This window comes from Ceratotherium simum, chromosome 21 (genome assembly GCF_057802395.1).
Source record: "Ceratotherium simum simum isolate JZ-2026a chromosome 21, ASM5780239v1, whole genome shotgun sequence".
Lineage (NCBI taxonomy): Eukaryota > Metazoa > Chordata > Mammalia > Perissodactyla > Rhinocerotidae > Ceratotherium > Ceratotherium simum.
Window position 1 is genome coordinate 23,039,902 of NC_141920.1, and position 25,234 is coordinate 23,065,135.

At 37.1% G+C, this 25,234-nt stretch overlaps 1 protein-coding gene across 5 annotated transcripts in view; it reads left to right on the plus strand.

Moving 5' to 3' along the window:
* The window catches only part of RBL1 (RB transcriptional corepressor like 1), a 63,892-nt gene that overhangs the window by 33,091 nt on the left and 5,567 nt on the right, over positions 1 to 25,234 (plus strand). For all 5 annotated transcript variants that reach the window (XR_015555593.1, XM_004430424.3, XM_087445308.1 and 2 more), the window contains 8 exons: positions 3,481 to 3,618; positions 6,087 to 6,251; positions 8,109 to 8,241; positions 12,283 to 12,549; positions 13,343 to 13,554; positions 19,884 to 20,060; positions 21,757 to 21,828; positions 23,321 to 23,411. Coding sequence is in view for 4 of the 5 variants with exons in the window: in XM_004430424.3 (XP_004430481.1) it covers positions 3,481 to 3,618; positions 6,087 to 6,251; positions 8,109 to 8,241; positions 12,283 to 12,549; positions 13,343 to 13,554; positions 19,884 to 20,060; positions 21,757 to 21,828; positions 23,321 to 23,411 (1,255 nt within the window). In the remaining variant the exon portion in view is untranslated. The remainder of the gene's footprint in view (positions 1 to 3,480; positions 3,619 to 6,086; positions 6,252 to 8,108; positions 8,242 to 12,282; positions 12,550 to 13,342; positions 13,555 to 19,883; positions 20,061 to 21,756; positions 21,829 to 23,320; positions 23,412 to 25,234) is intronic.

The window sequence follows — 25,234 nt, forward strand, 5'->3', positions numbered from 1 at the left end:
TCCATGCCGAGCCTCCTCTTTTTGCTGAGGGAAGACTGGCCCTGAGCTAACATCCGTGCCGATCTTCCTCCACTTTATATGGGACGCTGCCACAGCATGGCCTGACAAGCTGTGTGTCGGTGCGCGCCCGGGATCCGAACCCGGGCCCCCAGCAGCAGAGTGTGTGCACTTAACCACTACGCCATGGGGCCGCCCCTACTTGAACAGTTTTTAGACTGTCTCTTTGTATAGATTTTTTGTTTTAGTGGTTGCTCTAGGTGTTACATTTGTATACATAACTTCACAGCCCACTGGTATAAACATTTTACCAGTTCAAGTAAAGTGGTGAAACCTTACCTCGCCTTAAGTCCCTTTTTTAAAACTTTAATGTCTTTATTTTAGGGCTCGCCCCGTGGCTTAGTGGTTGGGTGTGTGCGCTCCGCTAGTGGCCGCCGGGTTCAGACCCCGGGCGCGCACTGATGCACTGCTTCTCCGGCCATGCTGAGGCCGCATCCCACATACAGCAACTAGAAGGACGTGCAACTATGACATACAACTATTTACTGGGGCTGTGGGGTGGTGGGGGGAAGGAGGAAGATTGGCAATAGATGTTAGCTCAGAGCTGGTCTTCCTCAGCAAAAAGAGGAGGATTAGCATGTATGTTAGGTCAGGGCTGATCTTCCTCACAAAAAAAAAATAAATAAATAATGTCTTTATTTTAGACTCACACTTAATTGATAGTTCTCTGTGTATAGATGTCTAGATTGACAGTCGTTTTCCTTTATGAATTTGAAAAGCATTGCTGCATTACCTTCTAGATTCCAGTGTTGCTAATTAGAAAGTCCAATGGCATTCTAATTCCCAGTATTGATATGTGACCTGTTTTTATTTTCAGAAATCTTAGTATCTTCCTTTTATCACTGATGTTCTGAAATTTATAATAAAGTGCCTTATTGTGGGTTTTTTCATTCGCGTGTTGGGCATTCGTACAGAGTTGCTCTTTTAGTCCAGAAATTTATGTCCTGTGGTTCCGGGTCATTTTATTGCATTATTTCTTAGATAATATATTGCCCACTAATTTATCTTTCTGTAGCTTTTATTATAATTCAGATAAAGTACCTTCTGGATTGATCCTCTTATTTTCTTTTCTCATTTTCCATTTCTTTGTCTTTTTGTTGTACTTCTAAGGATATTTACTTAATTTTCATCATCCGATCCTAATGATTTTTTATTTTAGCTATATTTTTATTTCTAAGATCTCTATCTTGTTCTGAGGTTATTAATTTAGATTTCTTTGAGATTTTCTTCTATTGCCTGCATTGTCTTTGTTTCCTCTGAGTTTCTTTTCTGTTTGTTTTGATCTTTGTCTTTCAGTTGGAGGCTTTCCTCAAATATTGGATTCTTATTCTTATTTATTTATTTATTTATTTATTTATTTATTTATTTATTTTTGTGAGGAAGATCAGCCCTGAGCTAACATCCAATGCCAATCGTCCTCTTTTTTGCTGAGGAAGATTGGCCCTGGGCTAACATCCATGCCCATCTTCCTCTACTTTATATGGGATGCTGCCACAGCATGACTTGACAAGTGGTGCGTTGGTGTGTGCCTGGGATCCGAACCTGTGAACCCTGAGCCACCACAGCGGAGTGCGCGCGCTTAACTGCTACGCCATGGGGCTGGCCGCAAATATTGGATTATTCTTGAGTGTCCACTTATAGTTAAATGAGGCACTAAAAGTGAGACATTAATAAATCCTTATGTTGACAAAACAGTTTGGTCAAAGCTCTGTGTTCAAGAGTGGGAATAAAAGTCCAACAGCCTCAGTTGATCATGTAGTATTAAGGACCCTCAACTGTTGGTGTCTTTAAGCCTTTTCTGGAATATTTTGGTTTCTCTAGAGAAGTATCTGCTAATCTCTTGCCTGGCTGTTGGTGTTGTGGAGCAGAACAAGGAAAGGAAACTTGGTCTCACAATTCAAGTCTGCAGACTTGCACCTAAAACCACAGTCTCTTCTGTGGTGTTCTCAAGCTCTGAGTCTCTAGTTCAGTCCTATACGGAATAATTCTTCAAGAACACCCCTGTTGGGATAGATTAGATAGTCAGACTATCATCTGACTACTTAGAATCAGATTTGGGTGGGGACCTGAGGAGTTCTAACTACTACAAGCTTTCAGATCATCCACCTGTGTCAGCCCCTGCCTAACCCCTGCTTTCCCTTGTGCCTGTGCCCTAGGTTTCTGTGTTTTTCCTAGGTTGCATAGAGCAAACTCATTTGTTTTTTTTTAATTTTATTTATTTTTTCCCCCAAAGCCCCAGTAGATAGTTGTATGTCACAGCTGCACCTCCTTCTAGTTGCTGTATGTGGGACGCAGCCTCAGCATGGCCGGAGTAGCGGTGCGTCGGTGCGCGCCAGGGATCCGAACCCGGGCCGCCAGCAGTGGAGCGCACGAACCGCTAAGCCGCAGGGCCGGCCCCAAAACTCATTTGTTTTAAGTGTCTCTCTTCTGGCCCTGTTGGACCATCCTACCTTCTGCTGAGTAATTTGTCATCCTTCCATCCACTTTCGGTTTTCATGTATTATGGTTTGCAGTTACAGATAACTCCTAGTTTTATCCAAGACAATTTCTGTTTCTTATTCTCTTTGTTGGTTTGGAGTGATAGTTGAAAGAAGGGTGGCAAGAAACACCATTTTTAAAACTGAAAAGTGGGGCCGGCCCCATGGCCTAGCAGTTAAGTGAGCATGCTCCGCTTCTCTCGGCCTTATTTTGGATCCCGGGTGCGCACCGATGCACCGCTTCTCCGGCCATGCTGAGGCGGCGTCCCACATTACAGCAACTAGACGGATGTGCAACTATAACATACAACTATCTACTGGGGCTTTGGGGGAAAAAAGGAGGAGGATTGGCAATAGATGTTAGCTCAGAGCTGGTCTTCCTCAGCAAAAAGAGGAGGATTAGCATGGATGTTAGCTCAGGGCTGATCTTCCTCACAAAAAAGTAAATTAATTAATTAAATAAATAAAACTGAAAACTTACATTAAATCTTAAAGTCCTATTTCACCACTGAGTTTATCTTCTCAGTAAAATATTTCTTTCTCTGAACTTTTTTAAAGTCTCAACTGGGACATTATAATACCTTTGATTTTAGTGTTTTGATTAATAAACCCTTAATGTTGACAAAACAGTTGTCGTAAAACTATCATTAAAAAAAAAAGGAACCAATCCTAGTGCTTTTCTCTTGATGGGAATTTTGATTCTTTTATTATTTGCTCAAATTTCAAAGCAGATTGTTGTATATGCCTCATTTAAGTTTAATGTCTACTCTGAGAAAGATTATATAAGAAAACTTTACCAGTTGAGAGCTTGAATTTTTCTCTCTGATAATCTAGTATAATATAATGCACACAAGTTGTTTTATCTCGTTTCTATAGTCTTCTTTATAGAATGGCAAAGGCTGAAATTGCTGAGAAGTGTTAAACCATGATCTGTCTCTTCTTCCAGGTCCTTTTAGAGCAGGATATATTTCATCGTTCTTTGATGGCCTGTTGTTTGGAAATCGTGCTCTTTGCCTATAGCTCACCTCGTACTTTTCCCTGGATTATTGAAGTTCTCAATTTGCAACCGTTTTATTTTTATAAGGTGAGATGAGAGTAAAGTTCTGTTATGGTGTTCCTCACATAAACATTCTGTTTATCATAGTGCTGAAGAAACAAGCTGTAGTGATATCTGGAAAATATTTCCAGAGGTATCCTGAAAGCATATACAATACCCCTACCCTTATTTGCAGGGGATACGTTCCAAGACCCCTAATGGGTGCCTGAAACCACGGATAGTACCGAATTCTATATATACTATGTTTTTTCCTATACATACATACTTATGGTAAAGTTTAATTTATAAATTAGACACAGTAAGAGATTAACAACAATAACTAATAATAAAATAGAACAATTACAGCAATTTACTGTAATAAAAGTTACCATGGATCTTAGCAACTTCAGTGTATGATTTTTTTTTTTCTTTCCTTATTAAATCAAGAATTTTCACCTTTTCACTTAAAGGAAGCACTTTATGGCTTCTTTTTGACATATTCCAATTGCCGTCATCCCTACTTTTGCACTGCAGGGCTGTTATTAAGTAAAATAAGGGTTACTTGAACACAAGCACTGTGATACTGTGATAGTCGATGTGATAACCAAGACAGCTAAGTGGTTAACAGATGGATAGCATATAACAGCATGGATTTGCTGGACAAATGGATGATTCACTTCCCAGGCAAGGTGGAGCAGGACTGCACGAGATTTCATCACACTACTCAGAACAGTGTGCAATTTGAAACTTATGAATTGTTTATTTCTGAAATTTTCAGTGTAATGTTTTTGGGCTACAGTTGACCACGGGTAACTGAAACTACAGAAAGCAAAACCGTGGATAAGGGGGGACCACTGTATTTCTTTTGGGTGGAATCAAGGACAAAAGGGAGAGAATGAGAGTATCACTAAATTAAGCCAATCTCACAGCTTCAGTTCTTTTTCCATCACTTACTTGCAAATATGATCAGGAACTAAGTACTTCACTTTGAATTTTCCATATCTATGAATAAAAATCATAATCCTGTTAAATAGATGCATGATGAAGAACAAGAACTTTCTCCCAGGAGAAAGAAACAGTCTAAAATTGATTATGGTGATAGTCTAGCTAATGAAGCTATAATAAAGATCATGCTCCTTCCCCAAATTTGAGCTAATTCAGTATGGATGAATCTTACTTATCCTTTTTTCCTGCTAGAACTATTTTTATTAACTTTTCTCTTATAAAACAGAAATTATAGCTTCAATAACATTTAATGTTGCCTAGTGTCTGAATTTGACTGATGCTACTATTACACTTATTGGCATGATTTAGTTAATATTTTGCCATCTTTGCTACTTTCAAACTATTGACAATAGAAACATTAGTTTGAAGTTAAATTTTTATATCTAAAGTATGCCTAAAGTTGTAGAAAATGCAGATCATTGGAAAGCTTATCTGAATTATTGGCTAAGTGGGATTAAAATTTTTTTCAGATTCTTAGGGAAAATTGCTTCAGTATACTTACTTTAATGTTGATGTGTGTGTTCAGATTTTCCGTTAGGAAATATGTGTATATGTAAATATTTGTATTTTTATTCAAGGAAAAAGTTTAGTTTTTGCCCTCACCTAATAGCAATTTATTTTTATTTGTGACATCCTCTTTTCATTCAAGAAGTTAAATGCCTTTTTTTTTTTTTTTTGTGAGATCAGCCCTGTGCTAACATCTGCCAATCCTCCTCTCTTTTTTGTTTTGCTGAGGAAGACTGGCCCTGGGCTAGTCTTGCCTATCTTCCATGCCTATCTTCCTCCACTTTATGTGGGATGCTGCCACAGCATGGCTTGCCAAGCAGTGCGTCAGTGCGCACCCGGGATCCGAACTGGTGAACCCCGGGCCACTGCAGCGGAGCGCACGAACTTAACGGCTTGCGCCACCGGGCCGGCCCAATGCCTTTGTTTTTTTTAACCACATTAATAATATACACTCCTTGAAGAAAAACAGAAAATACACATAAATGTAAATATTAAAACCACACATTATAATCCTAATTATAAATAGTGACCATTATTAACAATTTTGTGTATATACTTAGGCTTTGTTCTAGATATTTACTCTTATTAAAATGGAACTATAGTGTATATAAGCAAAGTTTCTTTTAAATACGTTATTCATTCTGTTCTTTTGAGCTATTGGGAAGAATAGTCTGAAAATAGGCAGTAAATTCAAAATTACACTGGCCTGGGAACCTAAGACCAGGCTTCTACCACTATTGGGCTATTGCCTAGTTTCCACCTATCATTGCCTCAGTTTTCCATGTATAAAATAAAACGTGAAAGCAGAAATGCATGTGAAAGTATTTTGAAGATCTTAAAAACTCCTTTATAAATTAGAATATATTATTAAAGCCATGGAATTATGGTTCAAAGATATCCTTGGTTCTGTGTCATTAATAAGACCAGAACTAGTCTTACATGCAAACTTGGTCTAGAACTGACTGCTTGAAACCACATTACCTTCTCCATTTTCTCTTCTCCAGGTTATTGAGGTGGTGATTCGCTCAGAGGAGGGCCTCTCCAGGGACATGGTGAAACACCTGAACAGCATCGAAGAACAGATTTTGGAGAGCTTAGCATGGAATCACAGTTCTGCGCTATGGGAGGCTCTCCAGGCCTCTGCAAACAAAGTTCCTACCTGTGAAGAGGTGAGTCAGGGCAAGGCTGATAATCCTGTCATTTATAAAATAACAGCTTTATTGAGATATAATTAACATACCATACAATTCACCCATTTAAAGTGTACAATTCAGTGTTTTTAGTGTATTCATAGATACATGCAGCCATCACCACAGTCAGTGTTTTGGAACATGTTCATCTCAACAAGAAACTACCCTTTAGCTCACATTTCCCTACTCTCCATATTCTCCCTAGCCCTAAGCAACCAGTAATCTACTTTTTGTCTCTATTGATTTGCCTATTCTGGACATTTCGTATAAATGGAATCATACAATATGTGGTTCTTTGTGACTAGCTTCATTCACTTAGCATAATGTTTTCAAGGTTCATCCATGTTGTAGTATGCACTTCATTCCTTTTCATGGCTTAATAGTATTCCATTGCATAGATATATGACTTGGTTTATCCATTTATCAATTGATGGACATTTGGGTTGTTTCCACCTTTTGGCTCTTGGGAATAATTCTGCTATGACCATTCATGCACAAGTTTTTATGTGGACATAATCTTCATATTTCTTGGGTATATGTCTAGGATTGGTACTAGGTCATCTGGTAGATCTGTTTAAGCTTTTGGGGAACTGTCAGACTATTTTCCAAAGGGGCTAAACCATTTAACATTCTCACCATCAGTATATAAAGATTCACATTTCTCCACATTCTCTCTAACATTTATTATCTGACTTTTTGATTCTAGCCATCCTAGTAGGCATGAAGTGGTATCTCATTGTGCTTTTCATTTTATTTTGGCTGAGGATGTTCAACATGTTTTCATGTGCTTATTGGCCATTTTTATATCTTTGGAGAAACATCTATTCAGATGTTTTTAATTGGATTATTTGTCTTTTTATTATTAAATTATAGGAGTTCTTTTTATATTGTGGATACAACTCCCTTATTCGATGTATGATTTGCAAAACTTTTCTCCCATTCTGTGGGTTATCTTTTCACTTTCTTGATGATGTCCTTTGGAACACAAAAGTTTTTAATTTTGATGATGTCCAATTTATCTGTTTTTTTCTTTTGTTGCTTGTGCTTTTGGTGTCATATCTAAGAAACCATTAATCCCATATAAAAAATTAAATACTTTTTATTAGTAGTATTTCAAATAAAAAAATCAAAAGTTTGTGCTTCATACACACAAATCACACGTTTAACAGTTTAGTATCATGTGAGTAACTGAGTTTTTTCCCTCCACCTCTGTTATTCTTTTGTAACTCCTGTCTTCATCCTTCTTCGCTTTTCTGTGTCTCCTTATGCTTCATTATTCCTCTTAAATTTTTCCCTGATCCCAAACTACTGGAAGAACTACCCAAGACCAGGAAGAACTGAAAAGAAGATGGTTTCTTGAAATCTCTTCCATGCTTCTTTGGTCTTTTGCAGCAGACTGATTAATTGGGCAATCTTCAATATTCATCAGTATTTCCATTGGGGAAGTGAAAAAAAAAACCATGACCTTGAAGGAAAAGGATTTGGTTTGAAGCCCTTGCTCTATTACTTAATAGTAGTAGTAGTGTGTCCTTAGGCAAATCTCACATTTTGAGCCTCTATTTTCTCATACCTAAGTGGAGAATGATAGTGCCTACCTCGTAGGTTTACTTCTAGTGGCCAATAAACTTAGATAAATTATAAGATTAAGTGAGATGCATTCTTTACATATATTTAACAACATTAACTATTGCAAATTTTTATATCTTGTGAAGAAGAAAGGAGGAAAAGGAAATAAAACAATAAAAGAAGTTAGACCTTTTTTCTCGTTTTTTCTGTTGTAAGTTTTCATCAGTGGCTTTATCTCTATATAAAGCAAAGAGTTTTTGTTTTCTACAGGTTATGTTCCCAAATAACTTTGAAACAGGAAATGGGGGAAATGTACAGGGACATCTTCCCATGATGCCAGTGTCTCCTCTGATGCATCCAAGGGTCAAAGAAGTTCGGACTGACAGTGGCAATCTTCGAAGGGGTAGGTTCGGCATTAATAAAACAATGAAAAAATAACACAGATTTTTTTTTTTCCCCAGAGAAAATTTCAAGTCTTGCTAATATATTATTAATAAATCTAATTTCTTCATAAGGATTTGAAAAGGGGCTTAATGCTTATGCCAGCACCCTCATTTGGCTCATTGTATACTTTTTTATACTAAATAAGATTTCCACCCTGATTTTGAATATAATCTATTTTTTTAATTGCAATGTCAGTTACTGTGGAAATAGTATTTTGGCCTTTTAATAAACACACATAACCTTTCCTAAACGCTTAATGGAAAACTATTTAAATACACTAAATACCTACTTTTCCAAATATGACAGAAGTTATATTCTTTCTCTGTCTACATATGTCTCTATAGAAAGACAAATATTTAAAGCAGAACAGAGACTCTTTGGGCTGCGTAAGTTCATCTAATAAATGACTTATCTATACTCTCTTAAAATAATTTATTTGAGCCTTACTAATAGGAAGATAGTAGTAAATTTTTTATTTTCTCTTGTGATATAGCAAACTGATGTGTGCATCTTCTGGATTATATAGCTCTTGAAATTTTTGAGTCAGGTAAGAAAATCTTCTGATCACAGAATATCCCTGAACAAACCTCAGATGAACAAGTATTAAGGTTACGTAGTGAGGTAGTTGTAGATCCATTTTTGGACTATAATTGTGTGTATGTGTGTGTGCAGTCTTTGCTTTACATGTAGTGCAAGTTCATAAAAATGTACAAGCTGTGCGTGCAAAACAATCTTCATAAGCAATGGGAATAATTAAGATTGTTTTATGGCCTTTATCAGTTATTAATGTTTATAGAAATGAAGAAATAGTAAAAATACTTAGTAGACTATAATTTAAAACATTGGAAACATTGAGAATGAAAGTGTTTTGTTTTTTTAAAAAAAACTTAGAAAAATAAGTTTAAACAGTGCTTGCTGCCTTCTTCTCATGTAACTTATGATACTGAGTATCTTTTCTGCGCCTTGGTGCACTGTCATGTTCCTTTCTAAGTTTAGCTGGGCTTTCAACATTTTATCCTTTGTGCTTTCAGTCTTGTGAAATATCTCTGAGAGTTGCTTTAATGTGAAGTTTTTTTGCCATCATCACTTCCTGTTGGACATCTCCATCTTTTTTGTCTCAATAACTTCTTCCTCATATCAATAAATTTTATTTTTACAAAGTTCTGGCTGCATTTCTAATCTCTTGAACAGCAGCAGTGTCAACATTCCCAGGGTTAGCTATTTCTTCTATAACTTCATTGATACTCTATTTTAATTTCACTTTCAGCATTATCACTTTTCATTTCTTTGTTGCACTTTGATCTTTTTTTTTTTTGACAATTCCCTCCTTCATTTGTCTGTTTTTGTAAGTGTCATGTGGTTTTATCACCGGGAGACAGGAGACAACATAACTATATGCTTTACTGTCTGCATGAATTGAATAACAGGAGTGCTCTGACCAATCACCAACAGACTTTGAAAGAAGTGACATAATTGGTCACTGATCATGATGCACATCTGTTATTTACATAATAACTTGTAGACTGAAGTTTGTAGTTTATGCAGTTACTCACAGTTAATATACCATGGCAACTGAAATGTGAAATTGAACCATTTTGTTAAGGCTGTTAATTTAACTGAGCTGTGGTAACTAAAATTCATGCAAATTGGAACTGCACAAATCATGAACTGCCTCTGTGTGTATGTGTTTGTATCTCTGTCTATAATTTACATATATATTATATATACGTGTGTGTGTGTATTTGCAGCCTAGCTAGAGATCTGAGAACTAAGATCATGAAGAATGGTCACCAAAATGTGATTCTCTCCAGGTGGTGAGGTTTTGAGTGAGTGTTACTTTCTTCATTTCAGTTTTTTGGTATTGTTTGAATTTTTTTCAGTGAGCTTTTTTTTTATTGAGATATAATTCACATACCATAAAATTCACTCTTTTAAAGTATACGGTTTTAGTATATTGACAAGACTCGACAACTGTCACCATTATCTAATTCCAGAATATTTTCATCACCCCAAAAAGAAACCTCATATCCAATAGCAATCACTCTCCATTTCCCCTCCCCCCAATCCCTGGAACTACTAATCCACTTTCTCTTTGCATGGATTTGTCTATTCTGGACATTTCATATAAATGGAGTCGTTTAATATGTGGCGTTTGTGATTGGCTTCTTTCACTTTGCGTGTTTTCAAGGATATCTATGTTGTATCATGCATCAGCACTTCATTCCTCTTTGTGGCTGAATAATTTTTCATTGTTATCGATATGCCACATGTTGTTTGTTCATTCATTAGTTGATGAACATTTGGATTATTTCCACTTGTTGGCTATTGTGAATGATGCTGCTGTGAATTATTCAGGGCTTTTTAAAATTTTGGGGGGCGCCCCTGTGTGGGATTGAATATTTTTTTGTGTGTGTGTGTGGAAGATCAGCCCTGAGCTAAGATCTATTGCCAGTCTTCCTCCTTTTTTTCCCTTTTTCTCCCCAAAGCCCCAGTAGATAGTTGTATGACATAGTTGCACATCCTTCTAGTTGCTGTATGTGGGACGCCGCCTCAGCATGGCTGGACAAGCGGTGCGTCAGTGCGCACCCGGGATCCGAACCCAGGCCACCAGTAGTGGAGTGCGCGCACTTAACCGCTAAGCCATGGGGCCGGCCCCTGAATATTATTTTTATAATGAGAGCAAAAAGTTACTATCTCATAGGGGTTCAGGCAAGAGAATCAAATAATGGAAAATCCTTAGGAAAAAATAATATTGAGCCTTGACTCTGGGAAGAAAAAGACAGTTTATTAATTTATATATTTATTCAATTTGTGTGTCCACTATAGCTTTTCCAGTACTGTGCTAGGAAAAGATAATTTCAAGGTGTTTATAGCAAACTTCATGGCTATAACATGAGTCCTCCCTTAAAATGTCAGCTTTGAGCATTCCTGGTCAAATTCAAGGGCTGCCTTGGATTTCTTAGATATAAGACATCCAGGTAGACTCTCTTAAGGGGTAATGGGAGCTACAGTAGAACTTTCCACTTATTTACTGAAGATGAGAAGTCAGATCTGCTTTCATAACCCCCAGAATTATGGAGAGATTTTTATTAAACCATGACTGTTTCCCCAATTACCTCAGTAATAGAGAGCTGTCAAATCGTTGTTAGAGGTAATTTTAATATCTTTTAAGCATGTTTTGAAATTGGAGTACGCGGTTGCCTAATTATCTAGTGAATGTAAAAATATACAGTGAAATGCTTTCACTTTAAAAGAATATTATATACCTGTAAAGAAACGGTGGCGGTTGCAGGAAGTGGGGAAGAATTGTGGAAAAAGATGTGAGGTTGTAAGGGGCTAGGAGAACTTTTGTACTTACTGGAGAGGGAAAAGGAGAGCAGCTCCTGCAGAACGAGAGCACTGGAAGAGAGACATAATCCATACCCTTTTTTATTTTGGATCAACACACTACTGCCAACCCTCAGATTAAGGCAAGTTAAGCAGTCAGGTCACCTTTACTCATCTTCATCTTCTAATGGGCTTATAACAGTTGATTCTGTATCTGCTAAATCAGAAAGCCACAGCTACTGCCTTAAACTGCTTGAAGTGTGGGAGGAGGCAAAACTGTGAACCAAATCACTGATTTTTCCTTCTTCTCAGGTATTATTTACTAGATAAGACTGGGAGACGGAAGCTAATTGGACTACTTCTTAAATTTAGTGGTCACCTCATTCTACCTCTTATCTTCTACTTTACTCTTAATATTTTGCTCCTTAATATAGGCAGAGGTTCAAGAAACGAGGAAGGTAAGCTATCGTAATTTTCACCTTTTATTGTAATGACTTATTTTATGCTTCTCTCTCCCACCAGATTTGATATCCCGTGAGGACAGAGGCCATGTTTTATTCACTAATGCCTAGCAGAGTAACTCAGTATCTATTTGTTGAATGAATGAGTGAATTTGATTTATTATTTTGGAATACATGTCAAACTCTTTTGAATGTGTTTTTCTCTTGATCAGATATACAACCGTTGTCTCCAATTTCTGTCCATGAACGCTACAGTTCTCCTACTGCAGGGAGTGCTAAGAGAAGACTTTTTGGGGAAGACCCCCCAAAGGAAATGCTTATGGAGAAGGTCATAACAGAAGGAACAAAATTGAAAATTGCTCCTTCTTCAAGCATTACTGCTGAAAATATATCAATTTCACCTGGGCAAAGTCTTCTAACAATGGCCACAGCCATAGTAACAGGAACAACAGGACATAAAGTTACAATCCCATTGCACGGTAACTATTTTAATGCATTTATTTTATTTTTTTTCTGAGTTGGATAAAAATTTAAGAAATGTCTTAATGGATTGAATCACATTGTCTTTCTAACTCAGTATTTTTTCTTGAACCTATACTGTTTTTCTTTCTTAATTTAATTTTTTTGGGCAATTTTAGGTTCACAACAAAATTGAGTGGAAAGTAGAGAGATTTCCCAGGTACACCCCTGCCCGTACACACACAGCCTCCCCCACCAGAGTGGTACATTTGTTATAACTGATGAGCCTACATTGACACATCATTATGACCCCAAGTCCATAGTTTACATTAGGGTTCACTCTTGGTATTGTATATTCTATGAATTTTGACAAATGTCTGATGACACATATCCACCATTATAATATTATACAGAATAGTTTCATTGCCCTAAAAACCCGCTGTGCTCCACCTTTTGTTTTGAATCTATACTGTTTTTTGAGTTTTCACGTTATAAATTTACTATCCTGTTTGTTAGGACTTATTTTGTTTTGTTTTCTTATCTGAGCTTTACAAATGAGTGTATTGAACAAGAATTTTGTTTCCTGATCAAAAACATCTACTTTAAAGCTCAAAACAAAATAGAATGTTATTGTTTCAGAGCAGAAATAAAAAGCAAGAATGTGATAACCTAGAATTACTATTTTTGTGGCCTTTGTCTCCTTTTCTAGCATATTCCTTCCCTAGGTAGATAGGTACATACAAACAATTGACAGCTTTTCTGGAACACGTGCCGCTTATTTCTGAAACTGACAACTCTTGCTTGTACATTCAGGTATTGCAAATGATGCTGGAGAGATCACACTTATACCAATTTCCATGAATACAACTCAGGAGTCCAAAGTTGAGAGTTCTGTATCACTTACTGCTCAGTCATTAATTGGTGCTTCTCCAAAACAGACTCATCTGTCTAAAGCACAAGAGGTACATCCAACTGGAATAAACAAACCAAAGAGAACTGGGTCCTTAGCACTGTTTTATAGAAAGGTATGTGTTTTAATAGCATATAGAAAAGATCTAATTTAATTGATCCAAGAAAGATTGAGTAACAGAGGGCAGCTTTAGCCTTCTTTTTTGTGTGTGTGGTAAAATATACATAACATAAAATTTACCATTTTAACCATTTTTAAGTGTACAGTTAGGTGTCATTAAGTACATTCACATTGTTCTGCAGGCTTCACCACTAGTCATCTCCAGAACTTTTCCATCTTCCTAAACTAAAACTCTGTACTTATTAAACAATAATTCCTGGGGCCAGCCCAGTGGCGTAGCGGTTAAGTTCACACGCTCCGCTTCAGTGGCCCGGGGTTCGCAGGTTTGGATCCCGGGCGCAGACCAACGCACCGCTTGTCATGCCATGCTGTGGCGGCGTCCCATATAAAGTAGAGGAAGATGGGCACAGATGTTAGCCCAGGGCCAGTCTTCCTCAGCAAAAAGAGAAGGATTGGCAATGGATATTAGCTCAGGGCTAATCTTCCTCACAAAAAAATAAATAAATAAAATAAACAATAATTCCCTATTCCTCCCCCTCCATAGCCCCTAGTAACTGCCATTCTACTTTCTGTCTATGCATTTGACTGCTCTAGGTACCTTGTATAAGTGGAATCATACAATATTTGTCCTTTTGTGACAGGCTTATTTCACTTAGCATAATGTCTTCAAGGTTCATCCATGTTGTAGTATATGTCAGAATTTCCTTCCTTTTTACTAATATTCCATTGAATAATAATATTCCATTTTATGTATATGTAACTTGGTATGGAATAATATTCCGTTGTGGTATATACCACTTTTTGTTTATCCATTCATCTGTAGATGTACATTTGGGTTTTTTCTACCTTTTGATTATTGTAAATAATGTTGCTGTGAACATTGGTGTACAAATATCTATTTAAGGCTCTGCTTTCAATTCTTTTTGTTACATACCAAGAAGTGGAATTTAATTTTTTGAGGAACTACCATACCATTTTCCACAGTGGCTGCACTATTTTACATTCTTGCTAGCAATGCACAGGGGTTTCAAGTTCTCCTCATCCTTGTCAACACTTGTTATTTTCTGTTTCTTGTTTTTTGTTTTTGTTTTTGTGAGGAAGATCAGCCCTGCGCTAACATCTGCCAATCCTCCTCTTTTTTTTTTTTTTTTTTTTTTTGCTGAGGAAGACTGGCCCTGGGCTAACCTCCGTGCCCATCTTCCTCCACTTTATATGGGATGCCACCACAGCATGGCTTATGAAGCAGTGTGTCAGTGTGCACCCGGGATCCAAACAGGCGAACCCCGGGCTGCCGCAGCGGAGTGCATGCACCTAACCGCTTGCGCCACCGGGCTGGGCTGGCCCCTGTTTTGTTTTTGTTTTTGTTTTGTTTTTGTGAGGAGGACTAACCCTGAGCTAACATCTGATGCCCATCCTCCCCTTTTTTCTTGAGGAAGATGGGCCCTGAGCTAACAACCGTGGCCATCTTTCTCTACTTTATATGGGACGCCGCCACGGCATTGCTTAACAAGCGATGCATCGGTGCGCGCCAGGGATCCGAACCTGCGAACCCCAGGCCGCCGCAGCGCGCGCACTTAAACACTTGTGCTACCGGGCCGGCCCCCTCTGTTTTTTTTGATACTAGCAATTCTAATTGAAATTGAGGATGAAATGGTATCAGATTGTAGTTTTGATTTGTGTTTCTCTAATGATTAGTGATGTTAAACATCTTTTCATGTGCTTATTGGCCATCTGTATATCTTCCTTGGGGAAATGTCTATTCAAGTCCTTTGCCCATTTGTCATTTGAGTTTGTTGTTGCTGTTGAGTTGTAGAAGTTCTTTATATATTCTGGATATTAATCCACATATATGATTTGCAAATATTTTCTCCCATTCCATGGGTTGCCTTTTCACTGTTGATAGTGTCCTTCGCTGCACAGAAGTTTTTAATTTTGATGAAGTCCAATTTATCTAAGTTTTGTTTTGTTGTCTTGTGCTTTTGGTATCATATCCAAGAAATCATTGCCCATTCCAATGTCATGAAACTTTTCTCCTATGTTTTCTTCTTGGAGTTTTATAGTTTTAGCAATTACGTTTAGGCCTTTGATCCATTTTGAGTTAATTTTTGGATATGGTGTAAGATAAGGATCCAATTTCATTCTTCTGCATGTGGATGTGCAGTTTTCTCAACAGCACTTGTTGAAAGGACAGTCCTTTTCCTGTTAAATGGTCTTGGCACCCTTGTCAAAAGTCATTTGACCATGTATGTGAGGCTTTATTTCTGGGCCCTCTATTCTATTCATTGATCTCTTTACGTGTGTCTGTATGCCAGTACCATACGTTTTGATTACTTGTAACTTTATAGTAAATTTTGAAATTAGGAAATGTGAGACCTCCAACTTTGTTCTTTTTTTTCAAGATTATTTTGGATATTCAGAATCCCTTGAGATTTCATAGGAGTTTTAGGATGGATTTTTCTATTTCTGTAAAAAACATCATTGGGAATTTGATAGGGATTTCATTGACTCTATAGACTGCTTTGAATAGTATTGACGTCTTAACAATATTAAGTCTTGCAGTCTGTGAACATGGCATTGGTATGTCTTCCCATTTATTTGTGTTTTCTCTAATTTCTTTCAGCAACGTTTTGCAGTTTTCAGTGTACAAGTCTTTTGCCTCCTTAGTTAAGTTTATTCCTAAGTATTTTATTCTTTTTTATGCTATTATAAAAGGAATCATTTGCTTCATTTTATTTTTGGATTGTTTATTGTTAGTGTATAGAAATGAAAGTGATTTTTGTGCGTTGATTTTGTATCCTTCAACCTTGCTGAATTCATTAATTAGTTGTAACATTTTTTATGGGCTCTTTAGGTTTTTCTGATTTTCTACACATAAAATCATGTCCTCTGTGAACAGAGACGATATTACTTCTTTTCCAATTTGGATGCCTTTTATTTGTTTTTCTTGCCTAATAGGTCTGCCTAGAACTTCCAGTCCTATGTGGAAATAGAAATGGTGAAATTGGGCATCCTGTCTTGTTCCTGATCTTAGAGGAAAAGCTTTCATTCTTTCACTTTGAGTATTATGTTAGCTGCCGACTTTTCATATATGGCATTTATTATGTTGAGGTAGTTTCTTTCTATTCCTAGTTTGTTGAGTGTTTTTATAACAAAAGGGTGTTGAATTTTGTCAAATGCTTGTTCTGCATCAAGAAATGATCATATTGGGGGCCAGCCCCATGGCTTGGTGGTTGGGTGCGTGCGCTCCGCTACTGGCGGCCTGGGTTCGGATCCCGGGCGTGCACTGATGCACTGCTTGTCCAACCGTGCTGAGGCGGCGTCCCACATACAGCAACTAGAAGGATGTGCAACTATGACATACAACTATCTACTGGGGCTTTGGGGGGAAAAAGGGGAAAAAAAAAGGAGGAGGATTGGCAATAGACGTTAGCTCAGGGCCACTCTTCCTCAGCAAAAAGAGGAGGATTGGCATGGATGTTAGCTCAGGGCTGATCTACCTCACACAAAAAAAAAGAAAGAAATGATCATATTTTTTTCCTTTATTATGTTAATGTGGTGTAGTACACTGATTGATTTTCATATGTTAAACTGTCCTTACGTTTCAGGAATAAATCCTTCTTCTTCATGGTGTATAATCCTTTTAGTGTATGATGTTGCATTCAATTTGCTACTGTTTTGTTGAGGATTTTCACGTCAATATTCATAAGAGATATTGGTCTGTAGTTTTCTTATAGTGTCTGTGTCTAGCTTTGGTATCAGGTAACGTACCTTAGCCTTTTTAAAAAACATATTTGACCTCTAAAGAGAACATTATGATCTTGGTAAGCTATGTTTGGACTCAGGCTCATATGGTTTGATTCCATTTCCTGATATAACTTACGTTTCCTGCCAGCTTGTGTTCTTACATAACTTCAAGTGAGTGGTTGGCCCTCCTCTGGAATTTATTAGACCTCCGTTGTGTTATGTGCTGTAGATTGGAGTTCGCTGTGGGACAAGTACATCTTGGATCTTATGGATAAGCTTAAATTGCTGAAGAATCATTATAAAGATTGATAGGATACTATGGGGAGGCTACATAGTTTTTATCATAAATCCGTTATGTTACCTTTTAAATTAAAATTGACCAGTTCTCATTATAATGCCTAAATTATTTTAGTATTAATAAAAGGGACTCAAAGATTTAACATAGAAGTAATTTCCACTTGTCCTATCTTTTACAAGCACCATCAGCGTCCGGTAAGACAGACATGTTAATCAGATATTTGTAACCAAATATGACTCTTCTCTAAAATAAATCCCAGAACGAGAAGATACCTCTTCAGTCTACCCCATAGCTAGATGGCTGGCTAGCTCATTATTAAGAATTGTAAAGGAAAAAGGAGGTACTGGTTTTTGGTTTTTTCCAGCATTGTAATTAAGGTTTAAGACTTAAGAAATCCATGTTTGTTTGTTTTGTCCAAATTATCTCTTGATGCAAATTTAAATTTATTTCTTCTAGTTTTTCTTATAGTAATTCTTGAGAGACTTGCCCTTTTTCTCCACCTCCCACTGCCTTCTCTACTCTGTCCCCAACTCCTGCCCCCCCCTTATGCCTAAGGCCTGTTTTAAAAACAGAGTTCCAAAATGCTGCATTTTCCCCATTCATTACCTATTTTTAATTTTTAAAATGGCAAATTACTGCCTTTGGTAATGAATTCAAGATGAACAAAAATGAGGCTTTATTTCTGAATTTTTAATTCTGAATTTATGTCAGAATCTAGCTTGTTTTTTTCTTCCACTTAATTATAGCCTACTTGATATAGATAAGAAGCTAGAAAAATTTTATCCTAAAAAGGAATTGAAGCATCCATATCTATAATGAATTCAAAATAACCATTCCTTGAGTAAATTGCAGCTATTATCCATGCTGAACTCAGTGTGGTGCTGGTGTTCTATGCCTGAATAGAATTTACAGTCAAGTACCGCATAATGACATTTCAGTCAACGATGGACTGCAGATATGATGGCAGTCCCGTGAGGTTAGTACCACATAGCCTAGGTGGGTAGTAAGCTGCATCATCTGGGTTTGTGTAATTTCACACAATGACAAAATTGCCTAACGACACATTTCTTAGAATGTATCCCCATCATTAAGTGACGCATGACTGTACTGTGAATTTTTTATTAGAGTCAGAAGCCTTCCAGAGTATGTGTATCTTTAAGGCATTGGATCAGCTCCGTAAAAGACACTTAGCAAGTATTACTTAATACATATTTTTAGTCCTTCTAGCTAGGACTGTATCTATCTTCTCCTATCATGAATGTAAAAGTCTAGCATCTTTCTCACTGCTCTGACCCCACTGGTTCCTGTTTATCTTTTGGCCAGCTGGACTAGAAACAAAGGGATAGGATGCAGAAAATGAATTTGCTGTAAAATGAATCACTGGTGGCTTTGGAATCAACCACTTGTCTCTCTTTCTATCAGATTAGTGTGTTAGATAACTTTAATTCATTTTTAAGCTCTAATTTGTGGATTTTTTTTCCCTGCCAAAGATACTCTTCTGCAGAATGCCTTACTCTTTTTCATATTTTCCCTGAACATTTAAATTTAAAGACTTAGTTTGAACAAAATAGTCTGGTATAGGAATACCACAGCAGGGTTACCAGCTCTTAAAACAGTAAAACATAATGCTTCTTGAATGATTAGAAACCACTTTAGAGTCTTGCAGGACCCTCAGGTCATTTGCATTAGTCTCAATTCATATAAAGACTATATATGTAAAAGGTTCAGGGCATTGAACTGAACTTACTCTGATGTACTTAAAAACAACAACAAAAAAACCTGGTATCTCATTTAACATTCCTTTCATGTGCTCATAAAATCAATGTCGAATGTAGGGGAAATTTTTTAAATTGTTTTGCTTTCTGACTCATTTTTGGAGTCAAACATTTTAGTTCTTTATTATCTGACGTTTTAGACTTTCTAGCAATTTTACCCGAACAAAACAAAAGACTTCTGAACACTTGAAAAATTCTGTATTCATAATGGTCATCATGCAGGTAAATCCTGCATTTTAATGTTTCTCACTTTACATGGTTGGCAGCATAGAGTAAAAGGTAACATCTTTTCAAAAAGAATTTTTAAGGTAGTTTTCCAAAAAGAATTTTGCTTTAATCTATATTCTTCTGCCATAGGAGTGAACTAGTACTCTAGAATAGAAATTTCATGTAATTTATCAGCATCCTAGTATTAATCTTGGCCTGAAATCCCGTGTTCATGGTAAGACATAAATTTGAGAAAATTTATTTAGTTTTGTTGCATCGATATGCTGTCTTCCATCTTAGGTCTATCATTTGGCAAGTGTTCGCTTACGTGATTTATGCTTAAAACTGGATGTTTCAAGTGAGTTACGAAGGAAGATATGGACATGTTTTGAATTCACTTTAGTTCACTGCCCTGATCTAATGAAAGGCAGACATTTGGATCAGCTCCTCCTTTGTGCCTTTTACATCATTGCAAAGGTAATGTATAGTTGGGGGAAGCTCTGTGTCCTAGTTGCCTATATTTGAAGCATGAAGTGAAAATCTTTTTGGGCCGGCCCTGTGGCTTGGTGGTTAAGTGCGCGCGCTGCAATGCTGGTGGCCCGGGTTCGGATCCCGGGTGTGCATCGAGGCACCACTTCTCCGTCCATCCTGGGGCCGAGTCCCACATACAGCGACTGGAAGGATGTGCAGCTATGACATACAACTGTCTACTGGGGCTTTGGGGGGAAAAAATAAAATAAATAAAATCTTTAAAAAAAAAAAAAAGAAAATCTTTTGCACTTAATTGTTAGTTTGCTTTAAGTACTGTAAGCCAACAGCGCCCACCATTGTTAGTAAATTCCAGCTACTATATTTAGTCTCTGGACTCTCCCTTTAGTTTTATAATAATCAGCTTTCCCACTTCATAAGAATACATTGGTTGTAAAGAAGTTGGAAAAGGTCTTAGAGTCCATTTGTAGTACAGTGGCTCTCCACCCTATTAATGTGAACAACACCATTTCCATCCCCACCTCTGTGACACCTCTAATCTGGTACTTCAAAGAGAAATGATCATTACATAGTAGATGAGTAACTGAGGCCCAGAGTTGAAAGTAATTTGGCCAAAATTAGACAATTCATGAATGGCAACCTAGGATCTCCTGATTCATAATCTTGTATAACGTACCTTCTATACCATATTGCTTTCCAGTGATTTATTGTGCCGCCTCACAAGAGCATTTTACTTTATAGTTGCTACAACATGTTTTGAGTCATAAAATAGCATGTCTTACTTGTTTTTTAAAATTCTGATATATCTGAAACAGTCATCTGTAACTGTGGTCTTGACTGTATTGCCCACACTGGCAGTCCTAGCAGATGTACATAGTTAAGACCTAATTTTTAAGCTCTTTGAGGCAGAAGGCATGTTTTCAAACTCCTTTGTGACTTCCCTCTCACAATGCCTCTTTAAAATCTCTATACAAAATAGGTATTAATAAATGTTATTAACTAATTATTTGTGTTTTCCAGAGAACTATTAGGGTTCAGGCTTTGCCATTCCTAGCTTGTCTTTATGGAGAACAGGTTTAGTGCTGATGGACAGTGAAGGAGAGGAAAAGAGTAATTTAAATGAACTTTATGATAACAAATAGACCAGAAGGGATTCCTTTATGGATCACTAATCCGTTTTCTTCCTTTTTGGCCACCACTGTGACTTTTCTAAGTGTTAGAAACACTATAGTCTGCCCTGAAATGTTAAAAGCCTAATCCTATAATAACTGCTCAGTTTTATTGTGAATCACCACAGGACATTTTCTGACCTTTAGTATGTGGTTAATTTATTTTTAAATAAGTACTTAAAAACTAATAAAACCAGAGACTGCAGGGGGTTCAGCACATCTGAGTTTAGTTATATTATTCGTTTTATAAAGAAATGCGTTTTCAGTAGAGTTATACCACAGCAATCTCAGTGTTTTTGATTAATGAAACTATTAGCTGTGTCCCCAAAGGCCACAAAGCCTGAACTTTAAAAGTAGTAAAAGTCATAAATGGTAGTGGTTTTTAGTCATGGACTAGCCTGGAGTTAATGGCTTTCTGCAAGACTGCTCTCAATGCCAACCAATAATTGAAGTTTTTGTTCAGAGCCATTTTTCTTTTAAAAGCAGTTGATGAGTGCAGTTTTTATTTTCCTTAGGTAACAAAAGAAGAAAGAACTTTTCAAGAAATAATGAAAAGTTATAGGAATCAGCCCCAAGCTAATAGTCACGTGAGTTACATTATTTTTCCTCCTGTCCTAAAATAGATTTGTACTATTTCTCTGCTGACAAGTCAAATAAAAGGTGAACTTCTTTTATAGTTTTACTATAGTTTTTTTGGTTTAATGGATACCGTTAAACTCAGGAGACAGTTTTAGTAGAAGCCAGGAAATTGGCTGTTTCTGACTCATCCATGTATTTTCAGATACTTCTCACGTGTTCTTCTGTTCCATTTGTCCATTTGTTGAGTGGGGACAGTTTTCACTAGAAAGTCTAATGAAAAATATCTATAGTAATAATATTCTTTAACTGTATGAGACTTGAGTCTCTAATGGTGTTTAAATCCAGTGAAATTTGAGGATTTGTTCAGTCCAGCTTCTTTTGCCATCTGCTGAGAATCTTAATGTTTGCATCTTGGAATAGATGTCAGGCATTTCTGATAATGTTACAATAGCCATGATGAGAATCCTGTACAACCTTTCAGTCATGGAAACATAAAATGTTAGAATAGTGGCCTGGCACATAGTAAGCATTTAATGAATGCTTAGCTCCATATTATCGTTATTATTAAGGCTGAAGAACACAGGGTTAGGTTACCTTAAGGGTTTGGCCATTCAAGAGCGTGGTTGCTCTGCTCTAAGGGAGCATAATGGCCTCTTCTCTGGCCTGGGTGATCTGCCATCTTAGACAGGAAGAGAGATGTGGTGGATCAGATATCCCAGGCCCCAATACTAGTAGTGACACCCCCTTTGACGAGAGCCCCACAGATAATTTCACTGCATTACTTAAGCTCCAGTATACACTGATAGTGATACAAAGATATTAGAAGAGCCAAGTATAGGCATTTGTTATATCCTATGACAGGCTAAGAGTTTCTGGGCCTCTTCAGAAAAATCCCTCAGGAACAGAGCCTAGAGAGGTCCAGATTGTCCCTAAAGATCATTAAGGTGAGGTTAGTGTGGGTCAAAAATGGGCCAAGCCACAGCTTCCTAAATATCTCCTCAATACCAATACCCATAGGATGAGGGGGAATGGATCATGCCTTTCAGCTATCTTGGAGATAAGAAAGAGTTTAGGGGCAGGGAGGGGGACAGAGTTTCGTGTAGCCATATGAAAGAAGATGGGCATGAGATGGGAGCAGGAAAACAAGCCCCAGTGAGATCAAATGACTCTTGTGTAGGAATTAAAAGGAAGGAGGAACATGTTCAGATTTTTGAAGTTGCTTTTGTTTGGCAAAACCTGCTCATCACTTACTTAATTTTTCTATTTTGTAAACTTCTACACTGGCATATTTTAGGTGGTAGGCTCTGCTTCAGTATCTCCTCTTCTAAGATGTTTGCCATAATCTACATTTACCAGGCTAATAACTTCTTGCCCTTGATTTTCACCCATACAGATAAATACTTTTTAATTGGCTTGATATCTTGCTCTTCTTATTTTGGTTTTGCTTAACCTGTGCCTCTTTGTGACTCATCCATCCTTTTTTTCCCCTCTGACCTATAGGTCTATAGGAGTGTACTACTGAAAAGTATTCCAACAGAAGTTGTGGCATACAGTAAAAACATGAATGGTGATTTTGAAATGACAGATTGTGGTAAGTTGCCCAATGTAACATTCTTTATGTAATACACCTTTGATTACATTGTACATAATACGGTGATGTCAGGCAACATGAGGTCAGTGATGTAGATAGTGTGGATAATGCATATTGTTTATACGCAATACAAAATTTATTGTATTTTATTAATGAGTATGGCTCTCTAAGTGTCCTTTTTTTTTTTTTTTTTCATTTTTTTAAGCTGGTTTGTCTAAGGCCATATTCCTTACATAAAATCCTTTAAATGTTGAAAACTAGGTCTCACACACACACACACACAGTTAAAGCAAACTCTCTGAAGGGACAAAAATTCTCTTTCCATATGAGATGTATAAAACCAGTAACTGCAAATTGATAATTAGGTAACTTTATTTGCATTGTACCCATTTTACAGTCACCAGATAGACAACCAAGATATAAGTAGAGCACATTTTTACTTGTTTTTAGATTATAGTGATGCCTTTTAGAGCTCACAAGAAACTCCCAGAATATCACTAAAATGGTCTAAAACCACCAAAGTTTTATATTGGTCTGTGGTCAGTAGTTTTTCCATAACTGGAGCTAAATAGCACTGCCCTCTCAATCAGAAAGCCAGTCTGAAATATTTACTGCACATTCTTATTGTGCAGTAGGAGCACAATTGGCAGAGGAGCAAAAAGGAAGAGTGAGGATATGGTGGGAGAAATATAAACAAATACTAAATGCCTACTCCACAAAAGTGCTGCTGTGCTGGTCAAGCCCATCATATCTTGACCCTTTGGTTTTTAAATAAATTCTGATCTTCTTTCTAACTTTCATTTTTAAATAATTTACTTTCTCCATTTTTAAGTGGTAAAAATGCATGCCTCTTCTCAATCTGAAGACTAATCACAGTATATGCAAAGAAACTAGCATCAGTCAATTGAGCAGCTCCCCTGGTCGTGATGGATGGGGGTTTCATCAATATGTGCATCCCAAACAATTTGGGTGTGTCCCACCTGTGAAAACCCCTGAAAAGTGGATATCTACAGTTCCCTCAACATCTCTTCCCTTGGATGCAAATGTATTGTCCTGGGATATGAAACTAAGCATATATTATAGTTGCAGTTGTTGACCACCTGCAGCCCTGGGATAATCTGCCTTATCCCTTCACACTTTCACTTTAGATCCTTGAAAAGTTTTGGAGCTAAAGATCCAGGCTAAAAAATTCAGCATGTCTCTCTGGAGCCCTGCAGATAATATCTCCATTCCCTTAAGGGCTTGTCTCATTCACTAGTTGTTTATGTAAAACCACATTTTAATTGCTTGACAGTTTTATATGATAATCCAAAAAAGACATTCCTCTTATTCATGGCAACAATAGGGAAAATCATGAAACCATAATTTCAGATGGTCACAAACATATATCAAACATACACCGTATGCCTCAAATTATATTAGGCAGAGGTCTCTACCTTCTGAGGGGAAACAGATTTGTAACAGTTATAGCACCAGGCACCTAAACCTTTGATCTTCTCTCTCAGTCTTTCATAAGTTCCATCTCCTAATGTATATGTGGTAAGATAGTCACCAGGCCTACTGAGGCTTTAATTTCAGAGTGCTAGAGTCCTTAAAGAAATAGAAAGGTAGAGATCTTTCTCTTGCATAAAGGACAACTGACATCTGGTTTCTTGTTTTGAAATGAAAAAATATATAGGTAAGTAAAATCATGTTTAGTTAGAATATAAGGTCCCAGAGAGTTTTAAATGTTTGGTTCCTTCAAACTTACCTTATGTAAATATTAACAACTGGAATTGGAATGACACAGAAATATGGAGACTATAGTCTTTGCCTCCAGAAAT